Here is a 19,353-nt window from a genome sequence, read left to right as displayed (position 1 = left end):
TCCAGATCCTGAGCGTCACCAATACCACTGGACTCCCTGAGTATTTCCCTGGGGCCATCGGGAGCGGTGCTGTTGCCAATGCCCTCAACCCCGACCCCCTATACAGACTCCCCTCCATCTGTTTTTTTAATTTAGTGTACCCAATTCATTTTTTCCAATTAAGGGGCAATTTAGCGTGGCCAATCCACCTAACCTGCACATCTTTGGGTTGTGGGGGCGAAACCCACGCAAACACGGGGAGAATGTGCAAACTCCACACGGACAGTGACCCAGAGCCGGGATCAAACCTGGGACCTCGGCACCGTGAGACTGCAGTGCTAACCCACTGCACCACCATGCTGCCCTAGACTCTCCTCCATCCTGACCCACTGGGAGTCCCCCGCCTCTATCCCAGCCCCTCACCTTCTCTGTAGTCACCGCCCAGTAATAATACAGTAAATTCGAGAGACCCAAACCCCCCTGACTGCCGTCCTCTCTGCAACAGCACCTTCAGAATCCGAGCCACCTTACCCGCACCCCCCCAAATAAATGAACAAGGCAATCATCTTCTCCACTTCCTTAAAAACGCCTTTGATGAAAAGATCGGCAGGCACTGAAAAATGAACAAAAACCGCGGCAATATTCATCCTAATTGCCTGCACCCGACCTGCCAGTGACAGAGGAAGACAATCTTGCCAAATCCGCTTTCACCCTCCCCACCAAACTAGTGATGTTATATCAATGGAGCTAGACATAGAACAGTACAGCACAGAACAGGCCCTTCGGCCCTCGATGTTGTGCCGAGCAATGATCACCCCACTCATACCCTACTCATACCCACGTAGCCACCCTATACCCGTAACCCAACAACCCCCCCCCCCCCCCGACCTTACTTCCTAGGACACTACGGGCAATTTATCATGGCCAATCCACCTAACCCACACATCTTTGGACTGTGGGAGGAAACCGGAGCACCCGGAGGAAACCCACGCACACAGGGGGAGGATGTGCAGACTCCGCACAGACAGTGACCCAGCCGGGAATCGAACCTGGGACCCTGGAGCTGTGAAGCATTTATGCTAACCACCATGCTACCGTGCTGCCCAAAACAGCTGAACCCAATCCCGGGCTACCTACACCCCCAGGTATCTAAAATGGGTCACTGCCCTATGGAATGGCAGCCTGCCCACAACCCACCCCCATCCCTGCCAGGACACCACAAAATATTCGCTTTTGTCCAAATTTAGTATACACCCCGAGAAAAGGCCAAACACTCGAAGCAGCTCTAATATACCACCCATCGACGCACTTGGTTCCGACACATACAATAGCAAGATGTCAGCATACAAAGATACTCTATGCTCCACTTTCCCCCCTGCACTATCCCCCTCCACACCCCTAAACTTCTCAACGTGATGGCCAAAGGCTCAATCGCAAGCGCAAACAACAGGGGGGACACAGGACACCCCTGCCTGGTCCCTCAATGCAGAGCAAAGTACTCAGAATTCAGATTCTTCATGCGGACACTGAGCCCTCGGCTCCCTGTAAAGTAATGTTACCCAATCCGCAAATCACGGGCCAATCCCAAACCACTCAAAACTGCCATCAAATATCTCCACTCTATCCGGTCAAACGTCTTCTCGGCGTCCAGCACTACTACTCCTCTGACTCTCTCCCCTCCGCTGGTTCCATAACTACATTCAGAATCCTAATGTTTGAAAAGAGCTGTTTCCCTTTCACAAACTCCATCTGATCCTCCCCTATTACCTTCGGCAGGCACTCCTCCAACCAACCTGCCAACATCTTTGCATCCACATTCAAGAGTGATATCCTCCCAATCACATCTTTTACCTCCTGCTCCCCTATCACCCCCTCCAGTGTGGCCCTATCCTCCTCTCCGTACCTTGGATCCCAACCAAACCATCCAGGAATTCCTACATTTTCCAAACCTTCCCCGGTGGCTCTGACCCATACAACCTCTCACAGAACGCCTCAAAAACCCTATTAATCTCGTCCGGAGCCACCATCAACTTCCCTGTCCCATCCCGAACCCGAACAATTTTCCTCACCGCTGCCTCCCTCCGAAGTTGGCCTGCCAGCCTACCCATACTTGTAGACCGCTCCCCTCACCCGCCTCAATTGGTGCACCGTCTTCTTTGTAGATAGCCAGTCAAAACTTGCCTGCAACTCCTTCCTCTTTCCCAACAGTGTTGGATCCACACCCTCTGCATACCTCCTGACCACTGACAGCATCTTGTCTATTAATCTTTGCCGTTCCACCCTCTCCTCCTTATCCACCTTTGCCTTAAACAATATCACCTCCCCCCTCACTACTGCCTTCAAAGCTTCCCATATCACCGCCTGCGAGACCTCACCCATACAATTAAACCTCACATATTTCTCAATCATTTTTCCAATTTTATCACAGAACCCTCGGTCTCCTAACATTCCCACATCCAATCTCCGCCTCCGCCTCTGCACTATTCCCTTCTCCAACACCATATCAACCCATATCGGCCTAGTGTGGCGCATGGTCCGATTTCGCAATTGCCGCATATTTTGACCCCTTGATCCCGGCCAACAGCGACTTCCCAAATAAATAAAATCTATCCGCGAATAGGCCTTATGAACTGAAGAGAAGAAAAAATACTCCCGCTCCCCCGGGTGCAAAAACCTCCAAGGTGTCCACTCCTCCCATTTCCGCCATTAGCCCAGCCAACGCCTGACCTCCCCCTGACTGGGTAAGCGATCGAGGTCGTGACCTGTCCAATTTTGGCTCCTGCACCATATTCCAGTCTCTATCCACTATCAATTCATGTGAATCCAAGTCGGGGGTGGCCCCATACACATTCTTAACAGACCCTGCATCATCCCAGTTGGAACCACACACATTTACCAACGCCACCAGCCTCCCCTTCAATGCCCTTGTCACTATTATCTACCTACTTCCCTGAGCTACCACAACTTTCTCCATTTGTAACTTCACTCTCTTATTCACCAGGACTGCAATCCCCCCGCGCTCTACTATGAAAACCTGAGTGAAACACCTGGCTAACCCAGCCCTTTCTCAGCCTCACCTGACCCTTCACCCTCAAGTGAGTCTTCTGCAGCATTGCTACATTTGCTTTCAAACTTTTCAAATGTGCAAGCACCCTCAACCTCTTCACTGGGCCTCCCAACCCCTTCACGTTCCACGTAACTATCCTAACCGGGGTCTCCTACCCCCCTCCCCCGGGGTCTCCTACCCCCCTCCCCTGGGGTCTCCCACCTTCCTTGCCTATCCACCATCATCATAATTTTGGGCCCTACCCACTGAGCCTCACCCATCCCTATCCATTGTTGACATCGAACCCCATGTCCCCCTCCCAGAATCTCACCTTACACTTCCTCCCAGTATCGAACCCCTCCCCCTTTCCTCACCTCCTAGGCCCATTGAAACCTGCTCACCGTGCTCCAATGTCCGCAGCCCATCCCCCCACAACACCTCCGCTCACTAGCCTACTTAAGTTAGCTAGTGCGGGGGCCCTGATCAGGCCTTTCCTCCCCTCCCGCCTAGTCCCGGGAAAAAACAAACCTATATTTTTCATTAAAAAACGTTGCTACAAAGAACAGCAACACAAATCTTTAATCTCTATAACAGCTTGAAGTAAGAACATTATTCAAAGCTACATATACACATTCTCCCACTCTTTACTTCCTCCCAAGCCCTCTGCCTTCATAAATGCCTCTGCCGCCTTCAAACTAAAAGTCTCTGGAGTTGTAGGTGACCCTTAGCTTTGCTGGATACACCACTCCAAACCGCACTCCACTGTCGTATAATGTCACCTTCACTCGGCCAAAAGCTGCTCACCGCTTTGCCAGTTCCACCATCAAGCCCTGATAGATATGAACTTTGACACCAGCCCATTGCACCACCCGCTCCTTCGTTTCCCAGTTCAATACCTTCTCATTCATGTGATATGCATGAAAACAGGTAATCACTGGCCTTGGCGGCTCATTTAACTTAGGCTTAGGCCTCAGCGACTGATGAGCTCGGTCCAGTTCATACCGAGAGGATTCTTCTCCCTCCTCCATCAGTTCATCTTGGCAAACGTACTCTGTCGGCCTCGGACCCCCACCCCCTCGGGCAGGCCCACAGTCCTCAGATTGTGTTGTCTCGAGCGGTTCTCCATATCCTCCAGCTTTGCTTACAGCCCCTTATTGCCCTCAACCACCCTCTGCAGCTCATCTCCCGTGGATTTGAGCTTCGCCATCTTGTCAGCATCCGGGCTGGTGCTCACGCACGACGACGAGCCCTCATTCTCTCCCTTCCTGGCTGCTGTTTTCCTCAAGCTTTTGGACATCCTTTTCCTTCTTTACAGCTTCTTAGTCCTTCACGAATTGCTCCAGGACAGGGCATTAAAAATTCCCAAAAAGAAAGAAACAAAACATACACCTCAAGCAGGAGCCACCAAACATGTGACGACATCTCTACAGGCCGCCTTCGGCTCCTCATGTTCTGGGCTTAACATCGCCGCTCCGGCTGCCTCATGCTCCGGATCCAGCTCCGCAGTTTCTGCTGCCTCGTGCTCCGGATCCAGTTCCCCGCTCCGGCTGCCTCGTGCTCCAGATCCAGCTCCGCAGTTTCGGCTGCCTTGTGCTCCTGATCCAGCTCCCCCGCTCTGGCTGCCTCGTGCTCCGGATCCAGCTCCACTGCTCCGGCTGCTTCGTGCTCCGGATCCAGCTCCCCCGCTCCGGCTGCCTCGTGCTCCGGATCCAGCTCCGCAGTTTCGGCTGCCTTGTGCCCCGGATCCAGCTCCCCCGTTCCGGCTGCCTCGTGCTCCGGATCCAGCTCCACCGCTCCGGCTGCCTCGTGCTCCAGATCCAGCTCCGCAGTTTCTGCTGCCTCGTACTCCGGATCCAGCTCCGCTCCGGCTGCTTCGTGCTCCGGATTCAGCTCCGCAGTTTCGATGCCTCGTGCTCCGGATCCAGCTCCGCAGTTTCGCCTGCCTTGTGCCCCGGATCCAGCTCCCCCGTTCCGGCTGCCTCGTGCTCCGGATCCAGCTCCACCGCTCCGGCTGCCTCGTGCTCCAGATCCAGCTCCGCAGTTTCTGCTGCCTCGTACTCAGGATCCAGCTCCGCTCCGGCTGCTTCGTGCTCCGGATTCAGCTCCGCAGTTTCGATGCCTCGTGCTCCGGATCCAGCTCCACCGCTCTGGCTGCCTCATGCTCCGGATCCAGCTCCGCAGTTTCGATGCCTCGTGCTCCGGATCCAGCTCCGCCGCTCCGGCTGCTTCGTGCTCCGGATCCCGCTCCGCTCCGACTGCCTCGTGCTCCGGTTCCCGCTCCGCTCCGACTGCCTCGAGCTCCGGATCCAGCTCCGCTGCTCCGGCTGCTTCATGCTCCGGATCCAGCTCCCCCGCTCCGGCTGCCTCGTGCTCCGGATCCCGCTCCGCCGCTCCGGCTGCCTCGTTATCCGGATACAGCTCCGCCGCTCCGGCTGCCTCGTGCTCCGGATCCAGCTCCACCGCTCCGGCTGCTTCGTGCTCCGGATACAGCACCGCCGCTCCGGCTGCTTCGTGCTCCGGATACAGCACCACCGCTCCGGCAGCTTCGTGCTCGGATCCAGCTCCACCGCTCTGGCTGCTTCGTGTTCCGGATCTAGCTCAGCCGCTCCGGCTGCCTCATGCTCCGGATCCCGCTCCGCCGCTCCGGCTGCCTCGTGCTCCGGATCCAGTTCCACCGCTCCGGCTGCTTCATGCTCCGGATCCAGCTCCACCGCTCCGGCTGTCTCTTGCTCCGGATCCCGCTCCGCCGCTCCGGCTGCCTCGTGCTCTGGATCCAGCTCCACTCCGACTGCCTCGTGCTCCGGGTCCAGCTCCACCGCTCCGGCTGCTTCGTGCTCCGGATCCAGCTCCACCGCTCCGGCTGTCTCATTCTCCGGATCCAGCTCCGGCTGCCTTTAGTTTCCAGCTGCGAAAAAAATGTAGTGCCAGAGGATTGTTGGATAGTTATTATTTTATCAGCATTTAAAGAGGGAGATAGAATATGTCCAGGGAACAATAGACTATCAGCCTGTCAACAGTGGTAATAAAGGTAAATGGGAATTATTCAGTTGGTAGGACAGAACTTTAGAATTGCTGAGAAAGAGGCATGCTGTTGATGAACTCACAAGAACTTTCATAGGGAGCAACAATTTATACTGCCTCGGTTTTATGTTGCACCCTTTGAAATTTGGCATTCTTGCACCTGTCCTGTTGGAAACAAGATGAAAGATTTTGACAGAATGTCTCTTTTTTCAGCAGTATGTATGGAATATACCAAATATGGCTTTCAGAAAAGAAAGGTTAGGTTGGCCAACCAGATTAAATTCTTTGAGGATGTAACTTAAGAGAGTAGACACAGGTAACAGATAGAACATAGAACAGTACAGCGCAGAACAGGCCCTTCAGCCCTCGATGTTGTGCCGAGCTTTGTCCGAAACCAAGATCAAGCTATCCCACTCCCTGTCATTCTGGTGTGCTCCATGTGCCTATCCAATAACCGCTTAAAAGTTCCAAAAGTGTCCGACTCCACTATCACAGCAGGCAGTCCATTCCACACCCTAACCACTCTCTGAGTAAAGAACCTACCTCGGACATCCCTCCCATATCTCCCACCCCAAACCTTATAGTTATGCCCCCTTGTAACAGCTACATCCACCCAAGGAAATAGTCTCTGAATGTCCACTCTATCTATCCCCCTCACCATCTTATAAACCTCTATTAAGTCACCTCTCATCCTCCTTCGCTCCAAAGAGAAAAGCCCTAGCTCCCTCAACCTTTCCTCATAACACCTACCCTCCAATCCAGGCAGCATCCTGGTGAACCTCCTTTGCATCCTTTCCAATGCTTCCACATCCTTCCTATAATGAGGTGACCGGAACTGCACACAATACTCCAAATGTGGTCTCACCAGGGTCATGTACAGTTGTAGCATAACCCCGCGGCTCTTAAACTCAAGCCCCCTGTTAATAAATGCTAACACACCATAAGCCTTCTGCACGGCTCTATCCACTTTAGTGGCAACCTTCAGAGATCTGTGGACATGGACCCCAAGATCTCTCTGTTCCTCCACATTCCTCAGAACCCTGCCGTTGACCCTGTAATCCGCATTCAAATTTGTCCTGCCAAAATGAATAATGTTACAGATGTACTGGAAGCCGGTTTAACTCACTTGGCTAATCAGCTGGTTTGTGATGCAGAGCAAGGACAGCAGAGCGTGTTCAATTCCCATGCTGGCTGAGGTTATTCATGAAGGCCCCGCCTTCTCAACCTTGCCCCTCGCCTGAGGTGTGGCGACCCTCGGGTTAAATCACCCTCAGTCAGCTCTCCCCTTCAAAGGGGAAAGCAGCCTATGGACATCTGGGACTATAGTGACTATACCTTTACCTGTAGATGTATTATATCTATTCCATCAAGTTTCCAAAAGAAGAGCGGCATGATGGTGCAGTGGTTAGCACTGCTGCCTCACGGTGCCGAGGGCCCGGTTCGATCCCCGCCCTGGGTCACTGTCCATGTGGAGTTTGCACATTCTCCCCGAGTCCGCTTCGGTCTCACCCCCACAATGCAATGCACCTCCACAATTGGGGGCCAATGACAGGAGGATTGCAACAAATTACATCATCTGAGCAAATTTGCCGAATGGGCATATAATTGGCAAATGAATTTCAACGGCAATAAAAGTATTACATTTTGACAAGAAAATTAATGATGTGAGGCCAGAAGACTTTGAAAACTTTAGAAACCAGCAAAGGATGATTAAAGGAATAATTAAGAGGGAAAATTTGAGAAATATAAATCAAATACAAAAGCTTCTACAAGTATATGAACAGGAAGAGTGATGTGAGAGTGAGCATTGGCCCCTGGGAGAGTGAGACTGAGAAATTGACAATGGAAGAATGAAGGAAATGGCAGAGACCCTGAACACATGTCTTGCAGTAGAAGACACAGAAAGCTACCCAGAAATTATAGGAAATTGAGAGGAAATCAACCATGTTTTCTGAAAAGGGAAATTGTGTCTGACACATTTATTGAGACCTTTGAAGATGTAATGAGCAGGATGGATCGAGTGATCCAATGTCCTCTGGCTTCACCCACAGATTCTCCCCATGGTCCCTAATGGGCCCTACTTTTTCCCTAAATATCCTCTTCCCATTGGTATACTTATAGAATATCTTGGGATTTTCCCTACTTTTACCAGCTAGAGATTTCTCATATCCTTTTTTAAAAAATAAATTTAGTGTACCCAATTAATTTTTTTCCAATTAAGTGGCAATTTAGCATGTTTTATCCACCTAACTTGCATATCTTTGGGTTGTGTGGGCGAAAGCCACACAAACTCAGGGAGAATGTGCAAACTCCACACGGACAGATCTCCCCTCTTTTTTTATAAGTTTAAAGTGCCCAATAATTTTTTCCCCAATTAAGGGCCAATTCATCATAGAAGTTACAGTGCAGAAGGAGGCCATTCGGCCCATCGAGTCTGCACCGGCTCTTGGAAAGAGCACCCTACCCAAGGACAACACCTCCACCCTATCCCCATAACCCAGTAACCCCACCCAACACTAAGGGTAATTTTGGACACTAAGGGCAATTTATCATGGCCAATCCACCTGACCTGCACATCTTTGGACTGTGGGAGGAAACCGGAGCACCCGGAGGAAACCCACGCACACACAGGGAGGACGTGCAGACTCCGCACAGACAGTGACCCAGCCGGGAATCGAACCTGGGACCCTGGAGCTGTGAAGCAATTGTGCTATCCACAATGCTACCGTGCTGCCTGAATTTTGTGTTCCAATTTAGCATGGCTAATCCAACCACCCTGCACATCTTTTGGATTGTGGGGGTGAAACCCACACAGACAATGTGCAAACTCCACACAAACAGTGACCCAGAGCCAGGATTAGAACACGGGTCCTCAGCGCCGTAAGCAACAGTACTAACCCCTTGCCACCGTGCTGCCCTTCCCTCTCCTAATAGCTTTCTTATACTCCATCCTGCACTTTCTATACTCTACAAATGCCTCTGTTGACTTGCTCCCATTGTATTTAATAATAATAATATTCTCTTCCTTCTCATTGTATCCCGAATATCTCTGGTCATCCATGATGCTCTGGCCTTGTTACTCCTTCCTATTACTCTAGTGGGAAGATGTTGGGCCTGTACCCTCCCCATTTCAGTTCCTCTTTGAACACCCCCCCCCCCCCCCCCCCCCGCACTGCTCTTCTGTAGATCTCCCCACCAGTAAGTTGTTCCAATCTACCTTGGCCAGATCCTGCCTTATTTTACTAACGTCTGCTCTCCCCCAATCCAAGACCGTTTTCTGCAATTTGCCTATTTCCTTATCGATAACCAACTTAAATTGCATTATGTTGTGGTCGCTATCATTAAGATGCTCCCCCACCATCACATGAACCACCTGTCTAGTTCATTCCCCACAATTAGGACCAGTACTGCACACAGTCCTTGTTGGACCCTCCATACGTTGAGCTGAAAAGTTCTCTAGTATACATTTTAAAACCTCTGCTCCATCTAAGCCCTGAACACAATGACTATCCCAAGTACTGTTGGGAAAGTTGAAATCACCCACTATAATTACCCTATTATTAATTTTACTTCTGCAAATTATGCACACATTTTTTTATGAGGAGAGGTTGAGTAGGTTGGGCTGTACTCATCAGAGTTTGGAAGAATGAGGGGTGACCTTATTGAGATGTATGGGATTCTCAGGGGGCTTGACAGGGTAGGTGCTGAGAGGAGAGTCTAGAACTGGGGGAACAAAGGGTTTTCCCATTTAAGACAGAGAGGAAGAGGGAGAATATGTTCTCTCTGAGGGTTGTCAATGTTTGTAATTCTCTTCCGCAGAGCAATGGAGGCTGGGTGATTGACTATATTCAAGACCGAGTTACACACATTTGATAGACAATGCAGTTAAGAGTTATGGAGGGTGAGGGCAGGAAAGGGGAGTTAAGGCCACAATCAGATCAGCCATGATCTTACTGAATAGCAGAGCAGGCTTGAGGGGCCGAGTGGCCTACTCTTGTTCCTATTTCTTGCATTCAAATGACCATTCATGTTCCCAGTTCCTACTACACCTTCAGCGGGGCAGTGATTGGACATCTCCTCCCATGCCCTGGGGTGCACACCCTGCTCCCAGGCCCGACTACCCAATGAGAGGGTAGGGGTGAGTGAATACCCTGCTCCCAGCCCCGACTGCCCCATGGGGGGGGGGGGGGGGGGGGGGGGGTAGTGAGAGAGTACTCTGCTCCCAGCCCTGACTGCCCCATGGGGGGGGGGGGGGGGGCCGTGAGTGAATACCCTGCTCCGAGGCCCGACTACCCCATGAGGGGTGGGGGTGAGTGAATACCCTGCTCCCAGCCCCGACTACCCAATGAGAGGGTGGGGGTGAGTGAATACCCTGCTCCCAGGCCCGACTACCCAATGAGAGGGTGGGGGTGAGTGAATACCCTGCTCCCATGCCCGACTACCCCATGGGGAGGGCGGGGGTAAGTGAATACCCGGCTCCCAGGCCCGACTACCCCATGAGGGGGCGGGGTGAGTGAATATCCTGCTCCCAGGCCCGACTGCCCCATGGGGAGGGCGGGGGTAAGTGAATACCCGGCTCCCAGGCCCGACTACCCCATGAGGGGTGGGGGTGAGTGAATATCCTGCTCCCAGGCCCGACTACCCAATGAGAGGGTGGGGGTGAGTGAATACCCTGCTCCCAGGCCCGACTACCCAATGAGAGGGTGCGGGTGAGTGAACACCCTGCTCCCAGGCCCGACTACCCTATGGGGAGGGCGGGGGTAAGTGAATACCCGGCTCCCAGGCCCGACTACCCCATGAGGGGGCGGGATGAGTGAATATCCTGCTCCCAGGCCCGACTGCCCCATGGGGGGTGGGGGGGCAGTGAGTGAATACCCTGCTCCGAGGCCCGACCATCCCATGAGGGGGTGGGGGTGAGTGAATATCCTGCTTCCAGGCCCGACTGCCCCATGGGGGGGGGGGGGGGGGGCAGTGAGTGAATACCCGGCTTCCAGGCCCGACTGCCCCATGGGGAGGGCGGGGGTAAGTGAATACCCGACTTCCAGGCCCGACTGCCCCATGGGGGAGGGGGCAGTGAGTGAATACCCTGCTCCCAGGCCCGACTACATGACGGGGTGGAGATGAGTGTCTACCCTGCTTCCAGGCCCGATTACTCCATGACGGGGTGGAGGTGGGTGAATACCCTGCTCCCAGGCCCGACTATCCCATGGGGGGGTGGAGGTTGGTGAATACCCTGCTCCCAGGCCCGACTACCCCATGAGGGGGTGGAGGTGAGTGACTACCCTGCTCCCAGGCCCGACTATCCATGAGAGGGCGGGGGTGAGTGAATACCCTGCTCCCAGGCCTGACTACTCCATGAGGGGGTGGAGGTGAGTGACTATTCTGCTCCCAGGCCTAAGCCACTGAGATAAAGAAGCCTCGATGAGGCTGGGTGTTTTGGAACTAACCTGTGCCACCTCTTACCATCCTCACTCGAAAGCCTATCTGTGAGTTGCTTGGCCAGTTTCTTTATGGTCCTATTAGGGTTACCGAACAACATTATTGCTCAGTGAGAGTGGGCCGTTGAACACTAACCCAGAATGATCTCGTTGACATCAGCACCATTGCTCCTGTCCAGCCAGGGTCAGCTATCCTGGACTAAAGAGAGGAGGAAAACAGACTGTATCTGCCCGTTCCCACATCCTGCCTCAGATCAGTGATGACACAGCCTGTGGCCTCCATCCAGCAGCTGTTAATCTGAGCGGCGGGCGGGTCCATGTTTGCAAAGGGGATTTTATAATTTTGGGAAACTGAAGGTTTTTAGATTGCGGATATATTGTAATAGCTCTCTCTCTCCCGGTATCAGCTAAAACACTATCTCTTCACCATTACAGAACGACCCCGCATCTGTCTCCCTCGCAGTCTCCGGCAGAAAATGGTGAAAGTGGTGGGAGAGACGTTGAACCTCATGATCCCTTTCCAGGTGAGGAGTAGATTCCACTGCCGGTCAGGGTCAGCTGCTCTCAATCCCACTCCCCATTCCCTCGTCACCCCTGTTCTCTTACTGGGAAAGAACAGAGGTTGGGATCTTTGGGTCTTGGGACAGTCAAGCGTCAGCAGGAACCAGAGGCAGAGACAGGAAACCACAGCTTGAGGTATCGCTGTGAGAGTGACCTGGAGGTGCAGGTGGGTGGCCGGAGGGAAGGATGGTGTGGGAGGGGAGGAGTGATATTGGAATGTGTGATTACACTCTCCTGAGGATGGGGACAGGCAGCCTGCTGACATTGTGCCGGATTTGGAATGGATTTTGGATGAACCCAGATCCCTGGAGGAGGCGCTGTTCAGAGGGAGCAGTAAAGAGAAGCCCTCTCTCTGAACAGGGCCATCACTCACACATTCAATGAGACAGCTGATGATGTGCTGGAATGTCAGGCACTCCAAACAAATACTCGGGATATGTCTAACAGAGAATCCAGGAATAGAATCAGAGAAAGTAGGAGCAGGAGGTAGATATTCATCCATTCCAGCCTGTCCCTCCATTTATTATGATCATGGCTGATCATCCAACTCAATAGCCTAATCCCACTTTCCCCCCATAACCTTTGATCCCCTTCAATCCTAAATGCTTCACGTTGGCTCCAGCACTGAGAGTCAGAGACTAGTGTGAAAGTTAACCCAGCACCTTAACTCTAGGGTCACAGAGGGGGCATATTTTACCGTTTTAATACTCTGAGAATGGGGAGATTTCCCCTCTCTCATTCTAATATCCCAGGAACAGGAGAGATACCCTCTCCCCACTCCAATACTCAGAAGGGGGAAATACACCCTCACACACAAATACCCCAGGGAATGGGGAAATACCCTCTCTCACACTCTAATACCCCAGGGAATGGGGAGATACCCTCTCTCACACTCTAATACCCCAGGGAATGGGGAAATACCCTCTCCCACTCTAATACCCCAGGGAATGGGGAAATACCCTCTCTCCCACTCTCACACCCTAGGTAATGGGGAAATACCCTCTCTCCCACACTAATACCCCAGGGAATGGGGAAATACCCTCTCTCACACTCTCATACCCCAGGGAATGGGGAAATACCCTCTCTCCCACTCTCATACCCCAGGGAATGGGGAAATACCCTCTCTCCCACTCTAATACCCTAGGGAATGGGGAAATACCCTCTCTCCCACTCTCACACCCTAGGGAATGGGGAAATACCCTCTCCCACTCTAATACCCCAGGGAATGGGGAGATACCCTCTCCCACTCTAATACCCCAGGGAATGGGGAAAAACCCTCTCTCACACTCTAATACCCCAGGGAATGGGGAAATACCCTCTCTCCTTCTCTCATACCCCAGGGAATGGGAAATACCCTCTCTCATACTCTAATACCCCAGGGAATGGGGAAATACCCTCTCTCACACACTCATACCCCAGGAAATGGGGAGATACCCTCTCTCACACACTCATACCCCAGGGAATGGGGAAATACCCTCTCTCACACACTCATACCCCAGGGAATGGGGAAATACCCGCTCTCACACACTCATTCCCCAGGGAATGGGGAAATACCCTCTCTCACACACTCATACCCCAGGGAATGGGGAAATACCCTCTCCCACTCTAATACCCCAGGGAATGGGGAAATACCCTCTCTCACACACTCATACCCCAGGGAATGGGGAAATACCCTCTCCCACTCTAAGAAGCTAGAGTCACAGTATAAATAGGGGCTAGATACAGTGCAGACTTTGTTTGCACTGAGTGCTGAGCTTGTGGCATTTGAGTGCTACAGTGAGAGTTTGGTGACTGAGGGAGTTAGGTGAGGAGGGAGTAAGGTACTCCTTTCATTTAATTTCCTATATTTATCAAAGAGCGTGAAGGGAACCAGGAGTTTAGAGTACAGCTGACTGGGAGCAGAGTCGGAGGGCGGAGGTCCAGTTGGTCCACAGGGCAGCTAATTCTGTAAAGTAAGAGGGGATGGAGGCTAGGGCAGTTGCATGCTCCTCCTGTAGGATGTGGGTGGTGAGGGATACCACTGGTGTCCCCGCTGACTATACCTGCGGGAAGTGCACCCAACTCCAGCTCCTCAGAGACCGTGTTAAGGTACTGGAGCTGGAGCTGGATGAACTTCGGATCATCCGGGAGGCAGAGGGGGTCATAGAGAAGAGTTACAGGGAGGTAGCCACACCAAAGGTACTGGACAAGAGTAGCTGGGTTACCCCAGGGAATGGGGAAATACCTCTCCCACTCTAATACCCCAGGGAATGGGGAAATCCCCTCCTCACACATCATCCACAGGGAATGGGGAATACCTCTCTCCCACCCTAGGAATGGGGAATACCCTATCACAATCATGCCCCAGGGAATGGGGAGACGATACCCTCTCTCCCTCTCTCATACCCCAGGGAATGGGGAAATACCCTCTCTCCCACCCTAGGGAATGGGGAGATGCCCTCTCTCACACACTCATACCCCAGGGAATGGGGAAATACCCTCTCTCACACACTCATACCCCAGGGAATGGGGAAATACCCTCTCTCACACACTCATACCCCAGGGAATGGGGAAATACCCTCTCTCACACACTCATACCCCAGGGAATGGGGAAATACCCTCTCTCACACTCATACCCCAGGAATGGGGAAATACCCTCTCTCACACACTCATACCCCAGGGAATGGGGAAATACCCTCTCACCACTCTAATACCCCAGGGAATGGGAAATACCCTCTCACACACTCATACCCCAGGGAATGGGGAAATACCCTCTCTCACACACTCATACCCCAGGGAATGGGGAAATACCCTCTCTCACACACTCATACCCCAGGGAATGGGGAAATACCCTCTCCCACTCTAATACCCCAGGGAATGGGGAGATACCCTCTCCCACTCTAATACCCCAGGGAATGGGGAAATACCCTCTCTCACACACTCATACCCCAGGGAATGGGGAAATACCCTCTCTCACACACTCATACCCCAGGGAATGGGGAAATACCCTCTCTCACACTCATACCCCAGGGAATGGGGAAATACCCTCTCTCACACTCTCTAATACCCCAGGGAATGGGGAAATACCCTCTCTCACACTCTAATACCCCAGGGAATGGGGAAATACCCTCTCTCACACACTCATACCCCAGGGAATGGGGAAATACCCTCTCTCCCACTATCACACCCTAGGGAATGGGGAAATACCCTCTTCCCACTCTAATACCCCAGGGAATGGGGAGATACCCTCTCCCACTCTAATACCCCAGGGAATGGGGAAATACCCTCTCTCACACTCTAATACCCCAGGGAATGGGGAAATACCCTCTCTCCCACTCTAATACCCCAGGGAATGGGGAAATACCCTCTCCCACTCTAATACCCCAGGGAATGGGGAGATACCCTCTCACACACTCATACCCCAGGGAATGGGGAAATACCCTCTCTGCCACTCTAATACCCCAGGGAATGGGGATACCCTCTCTCACACACTCATACCCCAGGGAATGGGGAAATACCCTCTCTCACACACTCATACCCCAGGGAATGGGGAAATACCCTCTCTCACACTCTAATACCCCAGGGAATGGGGAAATACCCTCTCTCCCACTCTAATACCCCAGGGAATGGGGAAATACCCTCTCTCCACACTCTCATACCCAGGGAATGGGGAAATACCCTCTCTCACACTCTAATACCCCAGGGAATGGGGAAATACCCTCTCTCACACACTCATACCCCAGGGAATGGGGAGATACCCTCTCTCCCACTCTCATACCCCAGGGAATGGGGAAATACCCTCTCTCACACTCTAATACCCCAGGGAATGGGGAAATACCCTCTCTCACACACTCATACCCCAGGGAATGGGGAAATACCCTCTCTCACACTCTAATACCCCAGGGAATGGGGAAATACCCTCTCTCACACACTCATACCCCAGGGAATGGGGAAATACCCTCTCTCACACTCTCATACCCCAGGGAATGGGGAAATACCCTCTCTCACCACTCTAATACCCCAGGGAATGGGGAAATACCCTCTCTCACACTCTAATACCCTAGGGAATGGGAAATACCCTCTCCCACTCTAATACCCCAGGGAATGGGTAAATACCCTCTCTCCCACTCTAATACCCAGGGAATGGGAAATACCCTCTCTCACACTCTAATACCCCAGGGAATGGGAAATACCCTCTCTCACACACTCATACCCCAGGGAATGGGGATATACTCTCTCTCACACTCTCATACCCCAGCGAATGGGAAATACCCTCTTCCCTCTCTCATACCCCAGGGAATGGGGAAATACCCTCTCTCACACACTCATACCCCAGGGAATGGGGAAAACCTCTCTCACACACTCATACCCCAGGGAATGCAGAGATACCCTCTCACACACTCTCATACCCCAGGGAATGGGGAAATACCCTCTCTCACACACTCATACCCCAGGGAATGCAGAGATACCCTCTCACACACTCTAACCCCAGGGAATGGGGAAATACCCTCTTCCCTCTCTCATACCCCAGGGAATGGGGAAATACCCTCTCTCACACACTCATACCCCAGGGAATGGGGAAATAACCTCTCTCACACACTCATACCCCAGGGAATGCAGAGATACCCTCTCACACTCTCATACCCCAGGGAATGGGGAAATACCCTCTCTCACACACTCATACCCAGGGAATGCAGAGATACCCTCTCACACACTCTAACCCCAGGGAATGGGGAAATACCCTCTCTGCCACTCTCAAACCCCAGGGAATGGGGAAATACCATCTCTCACACGCTAATACCCCAGGGAATGGGGAAATACCATCCCTCACACACTCATACCCCAGGGAATTGGGAGATACCCTCTCCCACTCTAATACCCCAGGGAATGGGGAAATACCCTCTCCCACTCTAATTCCCCAGGGAATGCAGAGATACCCTCTCTCCCACTCTCACACCCTAGGTAATGGGGAAATACCCTCTCTCCCACTGTAATACCCCAGAGAATGGGGAAATACCCTCTCTCCCTCTCTAATACCCTAGGGAATGGGGAAATACCCTCTCACACACTCTAATACCCCAGGGAATGGGGAAATACCCTCTCTCACACACTCATACCCCAGGGAATGGGGAAATACCCTCTCTCCCTCTCTCATACCCCAGGGAATGGGGAAATACCCTCTCTCCCACTCTCATACCCCAGGGAATGGGGAGATACCCTCTCTCACACTCTAATACCCCAGGGAATGGGGAAATACCCTCTCTCACACTCTAATACCCCAGGGAATGGGGAAATACCCTCTCTCCCACTCTAATACCCCAGGGAATGGGAAATACCCTCTCTCACACTCTAATACCCCAGGGAATGGGGAAATACCCTCTCTCACACACTCATACCCCAGGGAATGGGGAAATACCCTCTCTCACACACTCATACCCCAGGGAATGGGGAAATACCCTCTCTCACACACTCATACCCCAGGGAATGGGGAAATACCCTCTCTCACACACTCATACCCCAGGGAATGGGGAAATACCCTCTCTCACACTCTCATACCCCAGGGAATGGGGAATACCCTCTCTCCCACTCTAATACCCATGGGAATGGGGAAATACCCTCTCCCACTCTAATACCCTTGGGAATGGGGAGATACCCTCTCTCACACACTCATACCCCAGGGAATGGGGAAATACCCTCTCCCACTCTAATACCCTAGGGAATGGCGAAATACCCTCCCTCACATACAAATACCCCAGGGAATGGGGAGATACCCTCTCTCACACTCTAATACCCCAGGGAATGGGGAAATACCCTCTCTCACACTCTAATACCCCAGGGAATGGGGAAATACCCTCTCTCACACACTCTGATACCCCAGGGAATGGGGAGATACCCTCTCTCACACTCTATACCCAGGGAATGGGGAAATACCCTCTCTCCCACTCTAATACCCCAGGGAATGGGGAAATACCCTCTCTCACACTCTAATACCCCAGGGAATGGGGAGATACCCTCTCTCACACTCTCATACCCCAGGGAATGGGGAAATACCCTCTCTCCCACTCTCATACTCCAGGGAATGGGGAAATACCCTCTCTCCCTCTCTCATACCCCAGGGAATTGGGAGATACCCACTCTCACACTCTCATACCCCAGGGAATGGGGAAATACCCTCTCTTCCACTCTAATATCCCAGGGAATGGGGAAATACCCTCTCTCCCACTCCCATACCCCAGGGAATGGGGAAATACCCTCTCTCCCACTCTAATACCCCAGGGAATGGGGAAATACCCTCTCTCCCACTCTAATACCCCAGGGAATGGGGAGATACCCTCTCTCACACTCTAATACCCCAGGGAATAGGGAAATACCCTCTCTCACACTCTCATACCCCAGGGAAATTGGGAAATACCCTCTCTCCCACTCTAATACCCCATGGAATGGGGAAATACCCTCTCTCACACACTCATACCCCAGGGAATGGGGAAATACCCTCTCTCCCACTCTAATACCCTAGGGAATGGGGAACTACCCTCTCTCCCACTCTAATACCCCAGGGAATGGGGAAATACCCTCTCTCCCACTCTAATACCCCAGGGAATGGGGAAATACCCTCTCTCACACACTAATACCCCAGGGAATGGGGAAATACCCTCTCTCACACTCTCATACCACAGGGAATGGGGAAATACCCTCTCTCCCTCTCTCATACTCCAGGGAATGGGGAAATACCCTCTCTCACACACTCATACCCCAGGGAATGGGGAGATACCCTCTCTCACACTCTCATACCCCAGGGAATGGGGAAATACCCTCTCTCCGCATAGACAGTGACCTAGCCGGGAACCGAACCTGGGACCCTGGAGCTGTGAAGCATTTATGCTAACCACCATGCTACCATGCTGCAGAGGGAGTTCTGCACTGTCAGAGAGTCAGTAGTGAGGGAGAGCTGCACTGTCAAAGAGTCAGTACTGAGGGAGTGCTGCACTGTCAGAGAGTCAGTACTGAGGGAGTGCTGCACTGTCAGAGAGTCAGTACTGAGGGAGTGCTGCACTGTCAGAGGGTCAGTACTGAGGGAGTGCTGCACTGTCAGAGGGTCAGTACTGAGTGAGTGCTGCACTGTCAGAGGGTCAGTACTGAGTGAGTGCTGCACTGTCAGAGGGTCAGTACTGAGTGAGTGCTGCACTGACAGAGGGTCAGTACTGAGGGAGTGCTGCTCTGTCAGAGGGTCAGTACTGAAAGAGTACGGCACTGTCAGAGGGTCAGTACTGAGGGAGTGCTGCACTGTCAGAGAGTCAGTACTGAGGGAGTGCTGCACTGTCAGAGGGT

The 19,353-nt window shown here is 52.6% G+C and overlaps 1 protein-coding gene across 2 annotated transcripts in view; it reads left to right on the top strand.

Annotated features, from left to right (window-relative positions):
• LOC119971566 (myosin-binding protein C, cardiac-type-like) overlaps nucleotides 1-19,353 on the top strand; it is a 226,833-nt gene that overhangs the window by 164,552 nt on the left and 42,928 nt on the right. For both annotated transcript variants that reach the window (XM_038807310.1, XM_038807309.1), the window contains one exon: nucleotides 11,920-12,008. In XM_038807310.1, coding sequence (XP_038663238.1) covers nucleotides 11,920-12,008 — 89 coding nt within the window. The remainder of the gene's footprint in view (nucleotides 1-11,919; nucleotides 12,009-19,353) is intronic.

This window comes from Scyliorhinus canicula, chromosome 9 (assembly GCF_902713615.1).
Source record: "Scyliorhinus canicula chromosome 9, sScyCan1.1, whole genome shotgun sequence".
NCBI lineage: Eukaryota > Metazoa > Chordata > Chondrichthyes > Carcharhiniformes > Scyliorhinidae > Scyliorhinus > Scyliorhinus canicula.
The sequence above is the reverse complement of the archived record's forward strand: the minus strand, read 5'-3'. Positions and strand labels throughout refer to the sequence as shown.